Source organism: Bos javanicus, chromosome 11, assembly GCF_032452875.1.
Source record: "Bos javanicus breed banteng chromosome 11, ARS-OSU_banteng_1.0, whole genome shotgun sequence".
Classification (NCBI taxonomy): domain Eukaryota; kingdom Metazoa; phylum Chordata; class Mammalia; order Artiodactyla; family Bovidae; genus Bos; species Bos javanicus.
Genome location: NC_083878.1, coordinates 87,687,403 through 87,704,622, shown reverse-complemented (window position 1 = coordinate 87,704,622; position 17,220 = coordinate 87,687,403). Strand labels below are relative to the sequence as shown.

Here is a 17,220-nt window from a genome sequence, read left to right as displayed (position 1 = left end):
CTGGAATCACGTGAGAAGCTGTGACAATGTGCTGATGCCACATCCCACCATCTGCAGTGTAGTTAACTGGTCTGCAGTGATGCCACTTCGTCAGCACACTCTTAAAGCTCTCAGATGATACTAGTTGAAGCCAAGAACTCCCAACCTGAAGACTGGGTCCCTGCCTGCCTCTCCAGCTCCAACCACTCCCCCTACACTCCATGTCCAAGCCATGCAAACGGCAATATTTCTGACACACATAACTTCCCTGCTGGTCTCCCCGTTAAGCTCAGTTCTTTCAGGACATCCTTCTGGCTCACTTCAGTCATAGCTGTCAAACTTCATGGCAATGACTGAGGTAACAAGGACTCTCCTTTGAGCAAACATGGGCCAGGCTCCTCTGTCTTCTAATCCCCCACCTTGGGTCCTACCCTTGGCCCCTTTAGGTCAGTTTTAGCAAGAATCCTGCTGAGTCAGTTTAGCAAAAATTCTTCACTCTTGATCTACTCACCCAGAATAGCCACTCAGATTCCTCATCCTGCTATCACCCTACCCTGCCTTCAGTGGGAACCAGGTCAGGGAGATTTATCCTCCCTCCTCGTGGTTTCACATTCATCTGACCCCTCCCCCTGCTCCTTGGCTACAGACCCCTACTCTTCTTTCTTATATCCAGAGTTTAGTTAAATCCATGAATCAAGGTAAATTGGAAGTGGTCAAACAGCAGATGGCAAGAGTGAACATTGACATTTTAGGAATCAGTGAACTAAAATGGACTGGAATGGGTGAATTTAACTCAGATGACCATTATATCTACTACTGTGGGCAAGAATCCTTTAGAAGAAACGGAGTAACCATCATAGTCAACAGAAGAGTCTGAAATGCAGTACTTGGATGCAATCTTCAAAATGACAGAAAGATCTCTGTTTGTTTCCAAGGCAAACCATTCAATATCACAGTAATCCAAGTCTGTGCCTTGAACAATAATGCTGAAGAATCTGAAGTTTAACGGTTCTATGAGGACCTAACAATACCTTCTAGAACTAACACCAAAAAAGATGTCTATTTCATTATAGGGAACTGAAATGCAAAAGTAGGAAGTCAAGAGATACCTGGAGTAACAGGCAAATTTGGCCTTGGAGTACAGAATGAAGCAGGGCAAAGGCTAACAGTTTTGCCAAGAGAACACACTGGTCATAGCAAACACCCTCTTCCAGCAACACAAGAGAAGACTCTACACATGGACATCACCAGATGGTCAACACCAAAATCAGATTGATTATATTCTTTGCAGCCAAACATGAAGAGGCTCTATACAGTCAGCAAGAACAAGACCGGGAGCTGACTGTGACTCAGATCATGAACTCCTTATTGCCAAATTCAGACTTAAATTGAAGACAGTAGGAAAAACCACTAGATTATTCAGGTATGACCTAAATCAAATCCCTTAACGATTATACAGTGGAAGTGACAAATAGATTCAAGGGATTAGATTTGATAGAGTGCCTGAAGAACTATGGACAGAGGTTCATGACATTGTACAGGACACAGTGATCAAGACCATCTCCAAGAAAAAGAAATGCAAAAAGGCATAATGGTTGTCTGACGAGGCCTTACAAATAGCTGAGAAAAGACGTGAAAGGCAAAGGAGAAAAGGAAAGATATACCCATTTGAATGCAGAGTTCTAAAGAATAGCAAGGAGAGATAAAAAAGCCTCCCTCAGTGATCAGTGCAAAGAAAAAGAAGAAAACAATAGAATGGAAAGACTAGAGATGTCTTCAAGAAAATTAGAGATACCAAGGGAACATTCCATGCAAAGATGGGCACAATAAAGGACAGAAATGGTATGGACCTAACAGAAGCAGAAGATATTAAGAAGAGGTGGCAAGAATACACAGAAGAACTGTACAAAAAAGATCTTCAAGACCGAGATAATCACGATGGTATGATCACTCACCTAGAGCCAGACATCCTGGAATGTGAAGTCAAGTGGGCCTTAGGAAGCATAACTACGAACAAATCTAGTGGAGGTGATGAAATTTCAGTTGATCTATTGCAAATCCTTAAAAATGATGCTGTTAAAGTGCTGAACTCAATATGCCAGCAAGGTTGGAAAACTCAACAGTGGCCACAGGACTGGAAAAGGTCAGTTTTCATTCCAATCCCAAAGAAAGACAGTGCCAAAGAATGCTCAAACTAATGCACAACTGCACTCGTCTTAAATTCCAGCAAAGTAATGCTCAAAATTCTCCAAGCCAGGCTTCAACAGTACATGAACAATGAACTTCCAGTTGTTCAAGTGGATTTAGAAAAGGCAGAGGAACCAGAAATCAAATTGTCAACATCCGTTGGATCATCAAAAAAGCAAGAGAGTTACAGAAAAACATCTAGTTCTGCTTTACTGACTATGCCAAAGCCTTTGTGTGGATCACAACAAACTGTGGAAAATTCTGAAAGAGATAGGAATACCAGACCACATGACCTGCCTCCTGAGAAACTTGTATGCAGGTCAAGAAGCAACAGTTAGAACTGGACATGGAACAACAGACTGGTTCCAAATAGGAAAAGGAGTACTTCAAGGCTGTATATTGTCACCATGCTTATTTAACTTATATGCAGAATATATCATGCAAAATGCCGGGCAGGATGAAGCACAAGCTGGAATCAAGATTGCCAGGAGAAATACCAATAACCTCAGATATGCAGATGACACCACCCTTATGGCAGAAAGTGAAGAACTAATAAGCCTCTTGATGAAAGTGAAAGAGGAGTTGGCTTAAAGCTCAACATTCAGAAAACTAAGATCATGGTATCAGTCCAATCACTTCATGGCAAATGGATGAAGAAACAATGGAAACAGAGACTTTCTTTTTGTGGGGCTCCAAAATCACTGCAGATAGTGACTGCAACCATGAAATTAAAAGACGCTTTTTCCTTGGAAGAAAAGTTACGACCAACGTAGACAGCATATTAAAAAGTAGAGACATTACTTTGCCAACAATGGTCCGTCTTGTCAAAGCTATGGTTTTTCCAGTAGTCATGTATGGATGTGAGAGTTGGACTATAAAGAAAGCTGAGTGATGAAGGCCTGATGCTTTTGAACTGTGGTGTTGGAGAGTCTCTTAAGAGAGTCCCTTGGACTGCAAGAAATTCACCCATTCTAGTCCATTTTAGTTCACTGATTCCTAAAATGTCAATGCTAAAGGAAATGATTTCTGAATATTCATTGGAAGGACTGATGCTGAAACTGAAACTCCAATACTTTGGCCACCTGATGGGAAGAACTGACTCACTAGAAAAGACCCTGATGCTGGGAAAGATTGAAGGCAGGTAGAGAAGGGGCTGACAGAGGATGAAATGATTGGATGGCATCACTGACTCAATGGACATCAGTTTTAGTAAGCTCCAGGAGTTGGTGATGGATAGGGAGGCCTGGCGTGCTGCAGTCCAGGGATTGCAGAGTCAGACGACTGAGTGACTGAACTGAGCTGAAGCCTACCTACCGCTATCCCCTACTGCAAAATCCCACCGGAGTCCTTCCTGTGTAGTCTGCTGTACTATCTTTAGCAAATGTCTTAACTTTTTTTTAAAACTGAGGTCAAAAAGTTGGATGCCTAATTTAATTAACAAGCGATAGCTGTGATGAATGAATCCCTTGGAAGTCCTTGCTATACCATTCGTTAGTTCTTCAAATGACTTGCCATTTGCTCAAACATCTGAACCCACCTTCACACGGTAGATGTTGGATCTGATGGCAGCGCCACATCGCTCTTTCGGGGTTGTCTGCCACTTGCAGAGCTGACATTTGATACTGGCCAGAGGGTGGGTGGATGCAGCCTCACCTCATCTGTCTCAAAGAGTCGGTGGGCTTCTAGATGACAGGGTCGCCATGCGCGCCCCACATCTAATGGCTCGGGTAATGGAATAAAAAGCTAATGAATTGCAGGAAGCTGAGCTTTTGTAAACTGACAAAAATGAGCTCTCCAAGAAGCGGCAGCTAGTGCATGTTTTAAAGTGACCTCCAAAGGGTCCAACTAGTGGCTCAGCTGGTAAAGCATCGGCCTGCAGGAGACCTGGGTTCAATCCCTGGTTTAGGAAGATTCCCCAGGAGAAGCGAAAGGCTACCCACTCTAGCATTCTGGCCTGGAGAATTCCATGGACTGTATAGTCCTTGGGGTCGCAAAGAGTCGGACACAACTGAGAGACTTTCACTTGGTCTCCAAAGGAACCCCGCTCCTGGAGCCCCTAAGGGACCATCCAGGAAGAACAGCCAACCAGCAAAGACCTGCTGTGGAGGTGATGGGATTCCAGTTGAGCTATTTCAAATCCTGAAAGATGATGCTGTGAAAGTGCTGCACTCAATACACCAGCAAATTTGGAAAGCTCAGCAGTGGTCACAGGACTGGAAAAGGTCAGTTTTCATTCCAATCCCAAAGAAAGGCAGTGCCAAAGAATGCTCAAACTACCACACAATTGTACTCATCTCACACACTAGTAAAGTAATTTAGTAAAATAATTTTTTACTGGCTCAAAATTCTCCAAGCCAGACTTCAGCAATATGTGAACCGTGAACTTCCAGGTGTTCAAGCTGGTTTAAGAAAAGGCAGAAGAATCAGAGATCAAATTGCCAACATCCTCTGGATCATCGAAAAAGCAAGAGAGTTCCAGAAAAACATCTGCTTTATTGACTATGCCAAAGCCTTTCGCTGTGTAGATCACAATAAACCTTGAAAAATTCTGAAAGACATGGGAATACCAGACCACCTGACCTGCCTCTTGAGAAACCTATATGCAGGTCAGGAAGCAACAGTTAGAACTGGACATGGAACAACAGACTGGCTCCAAATAGCAAAAGGAGTATGTCAAGGCTGTATATCGTCACCCTGCTTATTTAACTTCTATGCAGAGTACATCATGAGAAACACTGGGCTGGAAGAAGCACAAGCTGGAATCAAGATTGCCGGGAGAAATATCAATAACCTCAGATAGGCAGATGACATCACCCTTACGGCAGAGAGTGAAGAGAAACTAAAAAGCCTCTTGACGAAAGTGAAGGAGGAAAGTGAAAAAGTTGGCTTAAAGCTCAACATTCAGAAAACTAAGTTCTTGGCATCTGGTCCCATCACTTCATGGCAAATAGACGGGGAATCAGTGGAAATGGTGTCAGACTTTATTTTGGGTGGCTCCAAAATCACTCCAGATGGTGACTGCAGCCATGAAATTAAAAGACGCTTACTCCTTGGAAGGAAAGTTATGACCAACTTAGCATATTCAAAAGCAGAGGCATTACTTTGCCAACAAAGGTCCGTCTAGTCAAGGCTATGGTTTTTCCAGCAGTCATGTATGGATATGAGAGTTGGACTATGAAGAAAGCTGAGCGCCAAAGAATTGACGCTTTTGAACTGTGGTGTTGGAGAAGACTCTTGAGAGTCCCTTGGACTGCAAGAAGATCCAACCAGTCCATCCTAAAGGAGGTCAGTCCTGGGTGTTAATTGGAAGGACTGATGTTGAAGCTGAAACTCCAGTACTTTGGCCATCTCATGCGAAGAGCTGACTCATTGGAAAGACCCTAATGCTGGGAAGGATTGGGGGCAGGAGGAGAAGGGGACGACAGAGGATGTGATGGCTGGATGGCATCACCGAGTCGATGGACATGGTTTTGGGTAGACTCCGGGAGTTGGTGATGGACAGGGAGGCCTGGCGTGCTGCGATTCATGGGGTCACAAAGAGTCGGACAGGACTGAGCGACTGAACTGAACCGAAAGACCTGCTAGCGAAGGCTTCGGACTGCGCAGGCGCCTACTCCTCCCGCCCGCCCCATCCCGGGCAGCTCGCCTCGCCCAGGTGTCCAGCCTGGCCCCGCCCCCTCCGCTATGCGCCCCGCCCCTCCGCTATGCGCCCCGCCCCTCCGCTATGCGCCCCGCCCCTCCGCTATGCGCCCCGCCCCTCCGCTATGCGCCCCGCCCGGATATCCGGCGTGGCCCCGCCTCCTGGCCGTCGGCATCATGGCGCTATGCGAGGCTGTGGCGAGCGGGAGCCCTCTGGTCTGGCCTCGGGTTCTGCTTTTCGGAGACTCCATCACCCAGGTGACCGCCGCTCGGCCCCGCGTCCAGTCCGCAGGCCCCGGCTCGGCCTCTCCGCGCCCCCTGGGCCTGCGGCCCGACCGAGAACCGCGAGCCTGGTTTCTTGGCCGATCCCTGGCTCCCGTTTCCCCCGACTGTCCCGAGGTTGCGGGGCCGCCTCTCCCCGCAGCCCGCCGCCCCCAGGCCGTTCGCCTCCGAGCCCGGCAGCGCGGGCCCCTTCGTGACACCGCGCCGGTGGCTCGTTCCTCGGCGTGGGGAGTGACGGCCTCGGGGGGCGGCGCGGCCTCGCAGTACTGGACCCGGGTCTTCTTGAGTCTTCGGGAGCCCGTTTGACGGAGGAGACCGTGTGCGGGCGCGTTCAGGGGCTCGTCCCGGCCGCGCCCTGGGGTCAAAGGGCCCGCGCTGGCTGCCCTTTCCTCTCCGCGTCATTTTTCATGGAAATCTCAACAAGCCCTGGCACGCTGTCTCCAGTCGTGTTGTCTTCCTGCTCAGTGACCCTTGTCCTTCTCCCTGAAAGGAACTTTTTTTTTAATTAATTTTTTTTTTTGAAGGATAATTGCTTTATAGGATTTTGCTGTTTTCTGTCAAACCTCAACATGAATCAGCCATAGGTATACATATGTCCGCTCCCTGTTGAATCTCCTTCCCCATCCCACCCCTCTAGGTTGATACAGAACCCCTGTTTGAGTTTCCTGAGCCATACAGCGAATTCTGAAAAGGGACTTTTAAACTCGCTCACAGCAGGAGCAGGGCTCTGTATCGCAGAGCTTCCCTGGGCAGGTCGCCTGCACAGGCCCCAGGGTGGGGCTGAAGCACCTTCTGCAGTTTTGTATTGCCTGGGCTCCACGCAGAAACCCTGGAACCAGTTCACCTCTGTGCTTCCTCTGATGGAACAGGTTGACCCAGAAAGAGATACCTCCAGGTGTTAGCAACCAGGGTTCTTGGCCTTTCCCTAATCAGAGTTGGTGAGAGACCAGTCAAGGAATTCAAGCAAGGCTTGGTTCGAGCTCCTGGGGCCACATGGAAGGAGTGAAAACAAGTAACAGGTTCCCTTGCTTGCTCCCCAAGGTGGGGCAAACTGCTTCCTTAGATGGGGTGAGGGTAGGTGTGAGTCTTGGGGTCCTGAGGGGGGTGGCTTAGGTGGTTTGCCCAGGCTCCGAGTGTGTTGAGTGCAGGGGGCACTGGGCAGTATCTTGCTTTTGCTCGTAACACCCCACTTTTGTTCCCAGCTCTTCAGAAGTGGCAATTGGGTTTTTGGTCTCTGTATCTTGTCCATAATTGGCCCCACCTTGGCATGGATGCAGCTATTTTTAGCCCCTTAAGGTATCTTTTTATTTTGTTGCTCCCCTCTCCAGAGGCATACACTGCAGCGAAGAGCCAGATCATCTTTTCACCCAGGATTATTTCATCTCTCATCAGAGGAAAAATAGGTGTTCTTACTTCAGGGAAGGAGTGCATTTTTAAAATTACCCTCTTGTGGCTTTTGTTTCTTATTTTTCTCACATTCAGACATGACTTCTTAAACCAGTTTTATTTTTAGGCTCCTGAGGACTTTCCAGATTCCACAAGGGAATGTATATCAAAAATACTCTGAGTTCTCTAATTTCCTTATTAATTCAACTATGGTGAGATAGTGTAATGTGGATTTCATTTCCTAACTAGACAGTTGATTTTATTTCTTGTATCTCTCTTAAGTATCTTTTCTAAATAACAGTGACACTAACACAGGTCTCAGTGAGATGCAGCCGGGGACTTCGCTGGTGGTCCAGAGGTCAGGGCTCTGCACTTCCACCACAGGGGAGTGCGAGTTCACTCCCTGGTCAGGGAGCTAAGATCCTACATGCCTCATGCTGTGGCCAAAAAGTAAATAATAAAATGCAGCTGACTGGCTCAAATCCTGTTGCCAGGGAAGACCCCTCACTTCTAGAGCGCTGCTGCAGTGCAGCTACGGTAATCCCTGAAATGACCTCGGAGCAAAGCGAATGGTGCAGGCCAAGAAGTCAGAGACGCAGAGAGAACAGGAGGGGGGTTGCTGAACAGATTGTCCTGATGACATGGATAAGTGGTAATCGGCTTTTCTTTCTTCAGTTTTCTTTCCAGCAGGGTGGATGGGGAGCGTCACTGGCTGACATGCTGGTCAGGTGAGAATAGTTTCTAGATTGATGCTTGAGTGCTTATTGATGGAGAAGAGAGGGAATGGTGGTGCCGAACAGTAAGTCCCTCCTCTGTTCCTCTTTTCCGCCTTTCCCAGTTGGTGTATGCAAAGGGGTGGGGGGGCGGGGGGTAGCACTCAGGTTCAGTTAAAACTTGGCCACCACATGAAACCAAACCCTCAAAGTTGTGACAAAATGTATCAGGGGTTTGGATCCAAAACATATGGCTATTCACTATCTAAACAAGACAAGTTCTTTTTCACTTATGACCGAAATAATTAGCAAGGAAGTCAAATGAAATAATACAAAATATGTCCTGAAACTATAGTTGGATTCCTTTTTGGGTAGAGACTTTTTCCTCCCAAATTCACTTTATAAAATATAACAGAAAAGAAATATATATATAGCAGAAATAGTGGGGGTGGTGGGGGGAGAAATAATGATTTTGACATCCCATTTGCCAAAATTCATTTAAGCATATGCTAATGGAATTATTAAAAGGAAAACATGTCCCAGTTCAAGAGGTTAAGAAATATTTAGAAACATTTCCACATTAGAAACAGGAGACACCAGGATTTGTGATTGGGTTTCGGTAAGCCGATCAGCAGTTTTCTTTTCCTCCTTCAGAAGAAACAACAAGCTGGGTGTCTGCCGGCTTACATTACTTGATAGTTTTCTTCAGCAGTATAACTAACACACCAAGAAAATACATTTAACATAATTTCTGAATTTGAAGTGTTTTAAAATATCTTCATTTCTTCTTCATCTCCTAAACTAGAAATGAAAAGAATGACTTTCCAGCTTTTTCTATTTCCAGATGCTTTCTCTGTTTAAATTGACTTAATCTAAAAGCCCAAAAGTGTCGTTTCATTCCTGTTTTCTCTCCTGTAAGAAGGGTAGGAGGTTCTAATAGCTAACTTTATTGAGTGCTCACCAGGTGCCAAGAGAGGTTAAAACACTTCATGTTTATTGTCTCATTGAATCTTTACAGCTACCGGTAGCACAACTGGGGAGTCCCCCCATCCATTATAGCTGAGAAAACTAGGGTGGAGAGAGGTGGGTGAGGTTGCCCAACAGCAAGTGTCAGGTGGCCTGGCCTTGAGCCCAGGCTCCTCCCCTCTGCGGACGAGAGGGACCCTGCTCTCCTGTTGGAGGGTGAGTGAGCTACTGGGTGCTGCGCAGTCAAGTACCAGGCTCATAAGAAGTGCTTAGCAAACGCTAGCTTTTGTTTTTAGTAGTTCAGTACCTGTTTAATTGATCGATTAACCTTTCCTGATCAAATAGAAGATACTGAAAAGCAGAATATTCCAATTGTCTGAAACTCCAGAAATGTCTCACCAATAACTGTTTTCTGAATCGTTTTAGTACTAAAATCTGGTCAGAACTGTTTGTTTACAGGTGTGATTGCTAAGTGAGTGAGTGAAAGTCTCACCAATAACTGTTTTCTGAATCGTTTTAGTACTAAAATCTGGTCAGAACTGTTTGTTTACAGGTGTGATTGCTAAGTGAGTGAGTGAAAGTCTCTCAGTCGTGTCTGACTTTTTGTGACCCCATGGACTGTATAGTCCTGGAATTCTCCAGGCCGGAATACTGGAGTGGGTAGCCTTTCCCTTCTCCAGGGGATCTTCTCAACCCAGGGATCAAACCCAGGTCTCCCACATTGCAGGCAGATTCTTTACAGCTGACCCACAAGGGAAGCCCAAGAATACTGGAGGGGTATCCTATACTTTCTCCAGGGTATCTTCCCAACCCGGGAATCAAACCAGGGTTTTCTGCATTGCAGGCGGACTTCCCTCGTGGCTCAGACGATAAAGCATCTGCCTACAATGCAGATGACCCGGATTCGATCCCTGAGTTGGGAAGATTCCCTGGAGAAGGAAATGGCAACCCAGTCCAATACTCTTGTCTGAAAAATCCCATGGACAGAGGAACCTGGTAGGCTACAGTCCATAGGGTCGCAAAGAGTTGGACACGACTGAGCGAATTCACTTTCACTTTTCTTTACCAAGTGAGCTATGAGGGAAGCTTGTGATTGCTAAAGACCATTTAATTAGAAGCTAGTTAATTTTCAGAACTGAGAGTAATTGTAGGGAATTCCCTGCTGCCTAGGACCCAGATTCAATCCCTGGTCAGGGAGCAAAGATCCCACAAAGCCACACAGCCAATAAAGAAAATTATGTGTATTTCTTAAAGATGAAGTTGTAGACCATGTATGGATATGTCACATTTTAAAAGCATCTTGTGACAGAACAAAACTGAGCGGCTGTGGCTGACCCACAGGGAGGCCTCCGTGGGCTGAGATCTCCCTGACTGGGGCTCTGTCCACAGAGCCTGCCTCCCCGTCCCCTGGGCTCTCTGACCTCAACCAAGGCCACTAGAACCTGTCATGAACCAAAATGCCATGTGGAACAGAGACTAAAAGCTCGGCAGCAGGGGTTCCTCACGTGGGCACCCTGAGCCCACCTTCTCCCAACGGGCAGGTCCCCGGAGCAGCACACCCAGCATCAGAGGCACTGTCTGCTTCACGCTGCGGTCCCGTGCCCTCCCTCTGTGATGCTCCTTTCTGTCCCACTGACATCTGCCCTTTGGAAGGACACGTTCTGTCTTTAGCCATGTGAACACTTGGTGTGAATGTTTTTTGCAGACCTAAGCCTGGAATTGATTTGATTCAGTTAAAACACTGAATTAACTTACCTAACTAACTTACCTTACTAAGAATCACCTTACTGTAACTGCCCTTCTGTACTTCCTGGATGAGCATGCGTGTGCACTGTTGCACCAGACTCTGCGGCCCCATGGACTGTAGCCCACCAGGCTCCTCTGTCCATGGGATTCTCCAGGCAGGAATACTGGAGTGGGTTGCTGTTCCTTTCTCCAGAGGATCTTCCCAACCCAGGGATCCAATCCGAGTCTCCTGTAGCAGTCTGCCATGTGCCCCCTGCCTGCATGGAGAGCAATACACTTAAGAAATGGAGTCCCATAGGGAATCCCGAAATTTTAGCTTTAAGTAAAATCTTTGTATATTCAGTACAAAAGCATTTTAACAATTCTTAAATCTACTTAAATGCTTTTGATATTTATTGATAAATATTAAGTTTGAATAATTCTTTTAGCCTCTGAACTTAAATTCCTATTGTTAGCCAAGAATTTATGTGAAAACCTTTCTTAATTTTCCAGTTTCTTTAGCCATTTGAATAATGTGGGCACTACTGATTGTGTTAGTCAATCCAGAGAAACTTGGATACTCTTCCCCTTTCAGACAGGAACTGTAACAGTTTCAACCCTGGGCCTCACTAGCAGTTTTTTCCTGGTTCCCAGCCTTATTATAATGATTTTTTTTTTTTTAATCTATAGTGGCTGGCATTTATTGAGCTCCTTATATAGATCTGGCCACTGTATTACTTTTAATCATCAGGTAACCTAGCAGATGAGGTACTAGTGTTCACCTCTCAGTGGTGGGGAGACAAGCTCAGGGAAATTGAGCGGCCAAGGCCCTTGCTGGTCGAGGGCGGCGAGGTCCAGCCACTGGCTGCTGTGACCGCAGCCCTCACTGTGCTGCTGCCACACCACGCGGGTGGGGGCAGCTCTGCTTGTTTTTTAAGTGCGGCAGGGACTTAACCGCTGGATGATGTAAGACAGACTTAGCGGATTCTAGAGTGCTCCACTGTCAAGTGTTCTAAGTGGAGGCGTTAGAACGGCTAGTCAGTTTTTTGTAATCCGTATACGCTAAGAACACAAGACTCAGAAGTAAACGTTCCTGAATTTCTGTCGTTGCTCCGAAGACTCACAGATGCTGAGCTATCAGAGCAGAGGCCCTCCTCCTCTCTCGGGCCTTTGGTGCTACAGCTTCTCTGCTTAGTTGCTTACATGTAAGAATTTGAACCAGACAACAAAACTAACCACGTCAGTTTGCTAACCATAAACTGAACTCTGAGATTCACTGGGGAAAAAAGTGTTTTAATGGGTAACTTAAAACATCTACAAACCTACCAAAGATCATAGCTACTCAGTGTTAGATCCATTTCCATGGTTTGTGTTTTCAGCATTCCATACAGTACTGTGAATCAAGTCATATAGTTTTAAAGAGGAATAAAATGCCTGTTAGAACTGGTTTAAACTGAAACACAACTAATCTACTGAATCAAAACATGGGGTGATAGTGGTGGCAGTGTCGTTGACGACCTGAACGAATGCCCCCACTGTGGGTGCTGTAGACAGCGGGGGACACACGGGCAGTCTCTGCCTTCTGCTCCTTTTAAAGCAGCCCACCAACCAGGCATGGCACCGGCGAGTCTGCACAGCCCCTTCTTCTTCACAACCTCTGTCACGGAGGCCTGGGCAGACTTCCCTGGGTCTCGGAACCAGGAAGGAGTCCGCCATGCCTCAGCCCGGTCCTGCCCCATCCACACGGTGAAGCCCGGGCAGTCAGCCGCCGGGCACTGCCTGCCTCCTCACAGACACACCCCCTCCCTTACCAAAGTGTGGCTGCAGGGGGCCGAAAACAGTTCTCTGCCCACAATTCACCTTTAACTTTTTTTTTTCATTTTAGAAAATGTGACGTCCTGAATCGTGGATTTTCAGGTTACAACACCAGATGGGCCAAAATTATCCTCCCCAGACTCGTCAGGAAGGGGAGCGGGCTGGACAGCCCAGTGGCTGTCACGATTTTCTTTGGCGCCAATGACAGTGCGCTCAAAGGTACAGGCACTTGTGTTTCCCTAGGCCATCTGTCACTGTTTTCTGTTAAAGCCAACTTAAGTTTCTACACTCTTTTCAAATGTTTTCGTTATCTCCCAGGAGGTAGTTTTGCCAAACTTACAATAGGTTCCCCGTTTACTTCCACTCATTTCTTCTGTCTTTAATGTCAGTCAGTTTTACTCCCGACCTCGCAGAGGCCTGGGTCCTCGGCAGACCTGCAGCTTCTGGAGTTTAATGGTTTTGGAGTCCATCTGTGCTGCGCTCGGTTCCTGAGGGCTCGCTTTAGCTGATGCAGTTGGCAGGAGAGAGCCAGCTGTACACGTCGCGGTGCGACTCACACTGACGGAGAAAGTACCGCTCTGGGCAGCAGCACCCTGACCAGGCTTGAGTCCCAGGCCACGGGAAACAGGTCCGAACAGGAGACGTGTCTCCGTATTTTTGGAAGAACTGTTTCCGTGACTGGAGGCACAGCTGGCGAGCGCAAGCCCCTTTTCCTTCCCTGCTCGTGAAAGGAGGGCCCTCTGATTGGAGTAACTGAGAGGAGCAGAGGCTTCCAGAGGCTTCTCCGGTGCCCCTCCCCTCTCCGCAGCGCAGGTGGGGCCCTCAGGTGAGGCTGAGAGCAGGGAGGAGGCAGCTCCCAACTGTGACAAAGGCGTCTTGTGCCTGTGAGGTTATAAACAACGAGTGTTGGTAGAGACTAGAAGTGCTCTCCATGAGACAGAAATTTCCCAAAGAAGCAATTTCTTTCAATTCAGGACAAGGAAAAACAAGTATGAAAACAATGGAGGAAATTGCGATTTATGAAATAGCCTATGTCAAAAAAAAGAAAATGACATTTTAAGGAAAGTTTTGCAAAAGCATGACAACAGAAGGTTAATGTTTTTAATGTAGAAATCAATCAGAAAAATACTCCAATTTTAAAAAATGGGCAGAGGCAGAACAGATGGATCACAGCAGGAGAACTGTAATAGCCAGTACATGTTCAGAAATGTGTAACGCCTTCCGTCACGCACAAAGGGAAAACTGAATATTGACTCTCACATCAGTGCGTTTAAGCAGCATTACTACAGCTGCCAAGTGTGGAGAACAGGTGCTCTTACAGGACTGGAGGAGGGGCGGGGACAGGGAGGACTTGAAATCTTTCCGGAAAGCTGCCATCCAGACCCCCCTCATCTAGAAACCTGGCCAGCCAGGTCCATGTGCAGAGACGTCTCTGCTGTGTTATTTACAACAAAACGTTGGCGTGCTACACAGTAAGGAAGCAGAAGCGTTCACTGTGGTCACCCTACAACCAGGCACCAGGTTTCTGAGGACTCCTTGTGAACACAGACACGCTTATAATGTATGTTTAAAAAAACACAGTATGGTCATTTATCTTTAGTGTGATGCCTCTTCTTTTGTGAAGTATACATTTCAGCTTGGCAAGGACTGGAAAGAAGTACAGCCAAGTGCCAGCAGTGGTTCTCTGGGTAGTAGGATCATGAGTGCTTTGACTTTCCTCCTGAATTACACTTTTGTGGGGTTTACAAAAAGCCTGCAGCGAGCCTGTGTGAGCCTGTCTAGAAGGAAACCTTTGCAGTGATGACAGCTGTGCTTAGCTTATTACTGAGAGCTTCCTTCCCGGCAGGCACCTTGCTCTCAGTGCCTGGCACACTTGGCTGATGTAATTTCACAGCAAGACCCTGCTGTCACCCCCATTTACCAGCAGGAAACCAGCAGGAGGGGCAGAAAGGTGGATCATTTGTCCAAGGGCACAAGGCCAGCCAGTGACAAAGCCAGGCTAGAACCTGGGCAGGCTCCCTCCACAGCTCGGGCCTCCTTTACAAATCCAACCTTTTGGGTTCATGACCACAGGACAGAAAAGCAGGAGAGGCAAGCGCACTTACAAGGCTCCAAGCCATTTTATGAAGTCCATTTTATGAAGAACCCTGTGCTGGAACTCTCCCCACTTCCCCGCCCTCGGTGCCACACATTTCCCCGGCAATGTCAGGATTGGGGCCCACCTATGAACATGCATCAGCCTGACCTGTCACCCCTTAAAAAAGCTTTGGGGCTGAAGTGTCTGCCTCCCTCCCGAACAGACGAGAACCCCAAGCAGCACGTGCCCCTGGAGGAGTTCGTGGCCAACCTGAGGAGCATGGTGCGGTACCTGCGGTCCGTGGACGTGCCCGAGGGCAGGCTCATCCTCATCACACCGCCCCCGCTCGGCGAGGCCGCGTGGGCGCAGGAGTGCCTCCAGCAAGGTGAGTGTGGGCTCCCGGACGCAGGGCTGCATCCTCGGGTCAACTCCCTGTCTCCGCTTTCCGTCAACAGAGGTCACAGAAGAGCTCCCATCGTGTCTCCTGTTGACAGAAAGCGTGTAGGGGCCAGCCCTTTGCAGAGAAACTGACTGAGCACTGTGGTCCCTTGCAGCTCTCACCGCTTCTGGTTCAAAGTCAGATGGGTGGCTGTTCCCCCGTCCGGCACCGGCCTCTCATTGCATACGCCAGTTGAGGCATCCGGACCCCGCAGTCTTCCCCCACCACACCCTGCCCGCGCCGGCCCCCAGCCCGACTCCATCCACCTCCGGCCAGGGCTCTAGCCAGGCCACTCAGCTCCCCCGGCCCCTATCTGTCCAGTGTCCCCTAAACACCCTTCATGGTTCCATTGGCCTTGGTCCCATGCTGGGGAGCAGGACACGCGTGACCTGCGAGGCCCGTCCTGTGTCCCAAGCCCCATGGCAGGCCAGTTCGGGTCCGTCAGCAGGTACCCATTCACCTGTGCTGAGAAGCCCTCCAGGTAGTAGGGCTTGCACAGAGGCCAGCACCTGGGTCTGTTGGTTGCACCTGGATTTTTTTTTCAACAGGCTGCAAGTTAAACCGCCTGAACTCGGTTGTTGGTGAATATGCCAGGGCCTGTTTACAGGTAGCCCAGGACTGCGGGGCTGACGCACTCGACCTGTGGACCCTGATGCAGAAGGACGGTCAGGTACAGTGGTGTGCACGGTCCTGGGGGGACCCGGTGCAGAGGGTTGGATGGGTGGTCCTCTCCCCTGCTGAGACGGGAGTGGACGTGGGGTGGGGGACCTGGAGAGGCTCCGGGAGAGCCTGCAGTCGCAGCGCCCCTGGCTTGGCCATGTTCTCTCCCTGCATGCAGCAGCTGGCATCATGCTCTGGGAAGCCCTCTGACAGGAGTTGGCACACAGTGAAACAGATGAGCAGTAAATGGTCGATGGCGTGGGAAAGTACTGCTGCTAGAGAAAGGGGCTGGCGGCTCTCAGCGTGTCACGTCCGAAAAAACTTCCCAGGGGTCTAGAGCTGGGAAGGTCTTCCTTGGCGGTCACCTGCTCGGACGTCAGCAGAGCAGAGGAAACTTAAGGCCCAGGAGCGGTGCAGCCTGCGAGTCCTGAGCCAGCTCCCGATTCTGCTGGGCAGGGCGGGGTGGGGCTCGGCTCGAGCAGAGGAGAAAGGGCTCCCACGGTCAGTGTTGTTGAGACCGGGGGCCGCGGGGGTCTGGACTCTTGGCTGGACGGTACAAATTCTTTTTACCTAATCGTGCACCTGTCAATGTAATACCCAGACTAAGAGTCAGGACAGCTCAGGACCCAGTGTGTCAAGCTGTTTCTCACGCGTTTCACTTTGTTGATCACAGTCGAGTGCTGTATTCACTCACTGATTCTCTTCTTCCATCTGCCGAGCTGGAAGGACGCATCAGCTCAGGCGCTTTCTGATGCTGTGAGCGTGGGGCGCTCCGTGTGTCCTCCACAGACGGTCAGGGCCTCTGCAGAGGACAGGGGGCGTGGGACGAGCTAGGGCAGCTCCAGAGGGCCACTGGGCAGGCTGGGGACCCGCCGGCAGACCAGCACACGCCTTTAACCGGGTTCTCTCCCCCTCACAGGACTTTTCCTCCTATCTGTCAGACGGACTACATTTATCACCAAAAGGAAACGAGTTTGTATTCTCCCATCTCTGGCCTTTGATAGAGAAGAAAGTCTCCTCCCTGCCTTTTCTGCTCCCCTACTGGCGAGACATAGCAGAAGCAAGACCAGAACTGAGTCTCCTGGGAGATGGGGACCACTAGTCACTGAGAACCAGGTCCTGCTGTCTCTCTACAGAACCTGAAGTCACTGGTGCACAAAGACCCCAAGATAAGTGGTCGAAGAATTTTTTTTTTAATGTTTTAAGTCTTTTGCTCATGACTCTGGAACAAAAAGTACTGTCTGCCCCCAAGATGAATAAAATCATTAGAATTTTCTTAGGACAGCTTTGTACCTAGGTACATCATGTTTTGATAATAAATATTTATTGATTGATGCAGGTGTCATCTGTGC

General features: G+C 48.5%; 1 protein-coding gene and 1 long non-coding RNA gene across 3 annotated transcripts; both read left to right on the top strand.

Annotated features, from left to right (window-relative positions):
- Nucleotides 1-5,938: 5,938 nt before the first annotated feature.
- Nucleotides 5,939-17,202, top strand: IAH1 (isoamyl acetate hydrolyzing esterase 1 (putative)). 2 transcript variants are annotated; one of them, XM_061433348.1, is made up of 6 exons: nt 5,939-6,063; nt 8,149-8,201; nt 12,763-12,911; nt 14,993-15,154; nt 15,757-15,878; nt 16,788-17,202. In XM_061433348.1, exons 1-6 carry the CDS (start codon nt 5,983-5,985, stop codon nt 16,968-16,970), a joined length of 750 nt encoding a protein of 249 aa, XP_061289332.1. In that variant the 5' UTR covers nt 5,939-5,982; the 3' UTR covers nt 16,971-17,202. The 2 variants fall into 2 exon arrangements, with proteins under 2 accessions (XP_061289332.1, XP_061289333.1); XM_061433349.1 differs by lacking the exons at nt 5,939-6,063; nt 12,763-12,911.
- Nucleotides 6,070-7,923, top strand: LOC133257466 (uncharacterized). The gene is made up of 2 exons (XR_009739563.1): nt 6,070-6,671; nt 7,416-7,923. It is a non-coding gene; the product is annotated as an uncharacterized LOC133257466 (long non-coding RNA).
- Nucleotides 17,203-17,220: the final 18 nt, after the last annotated feature.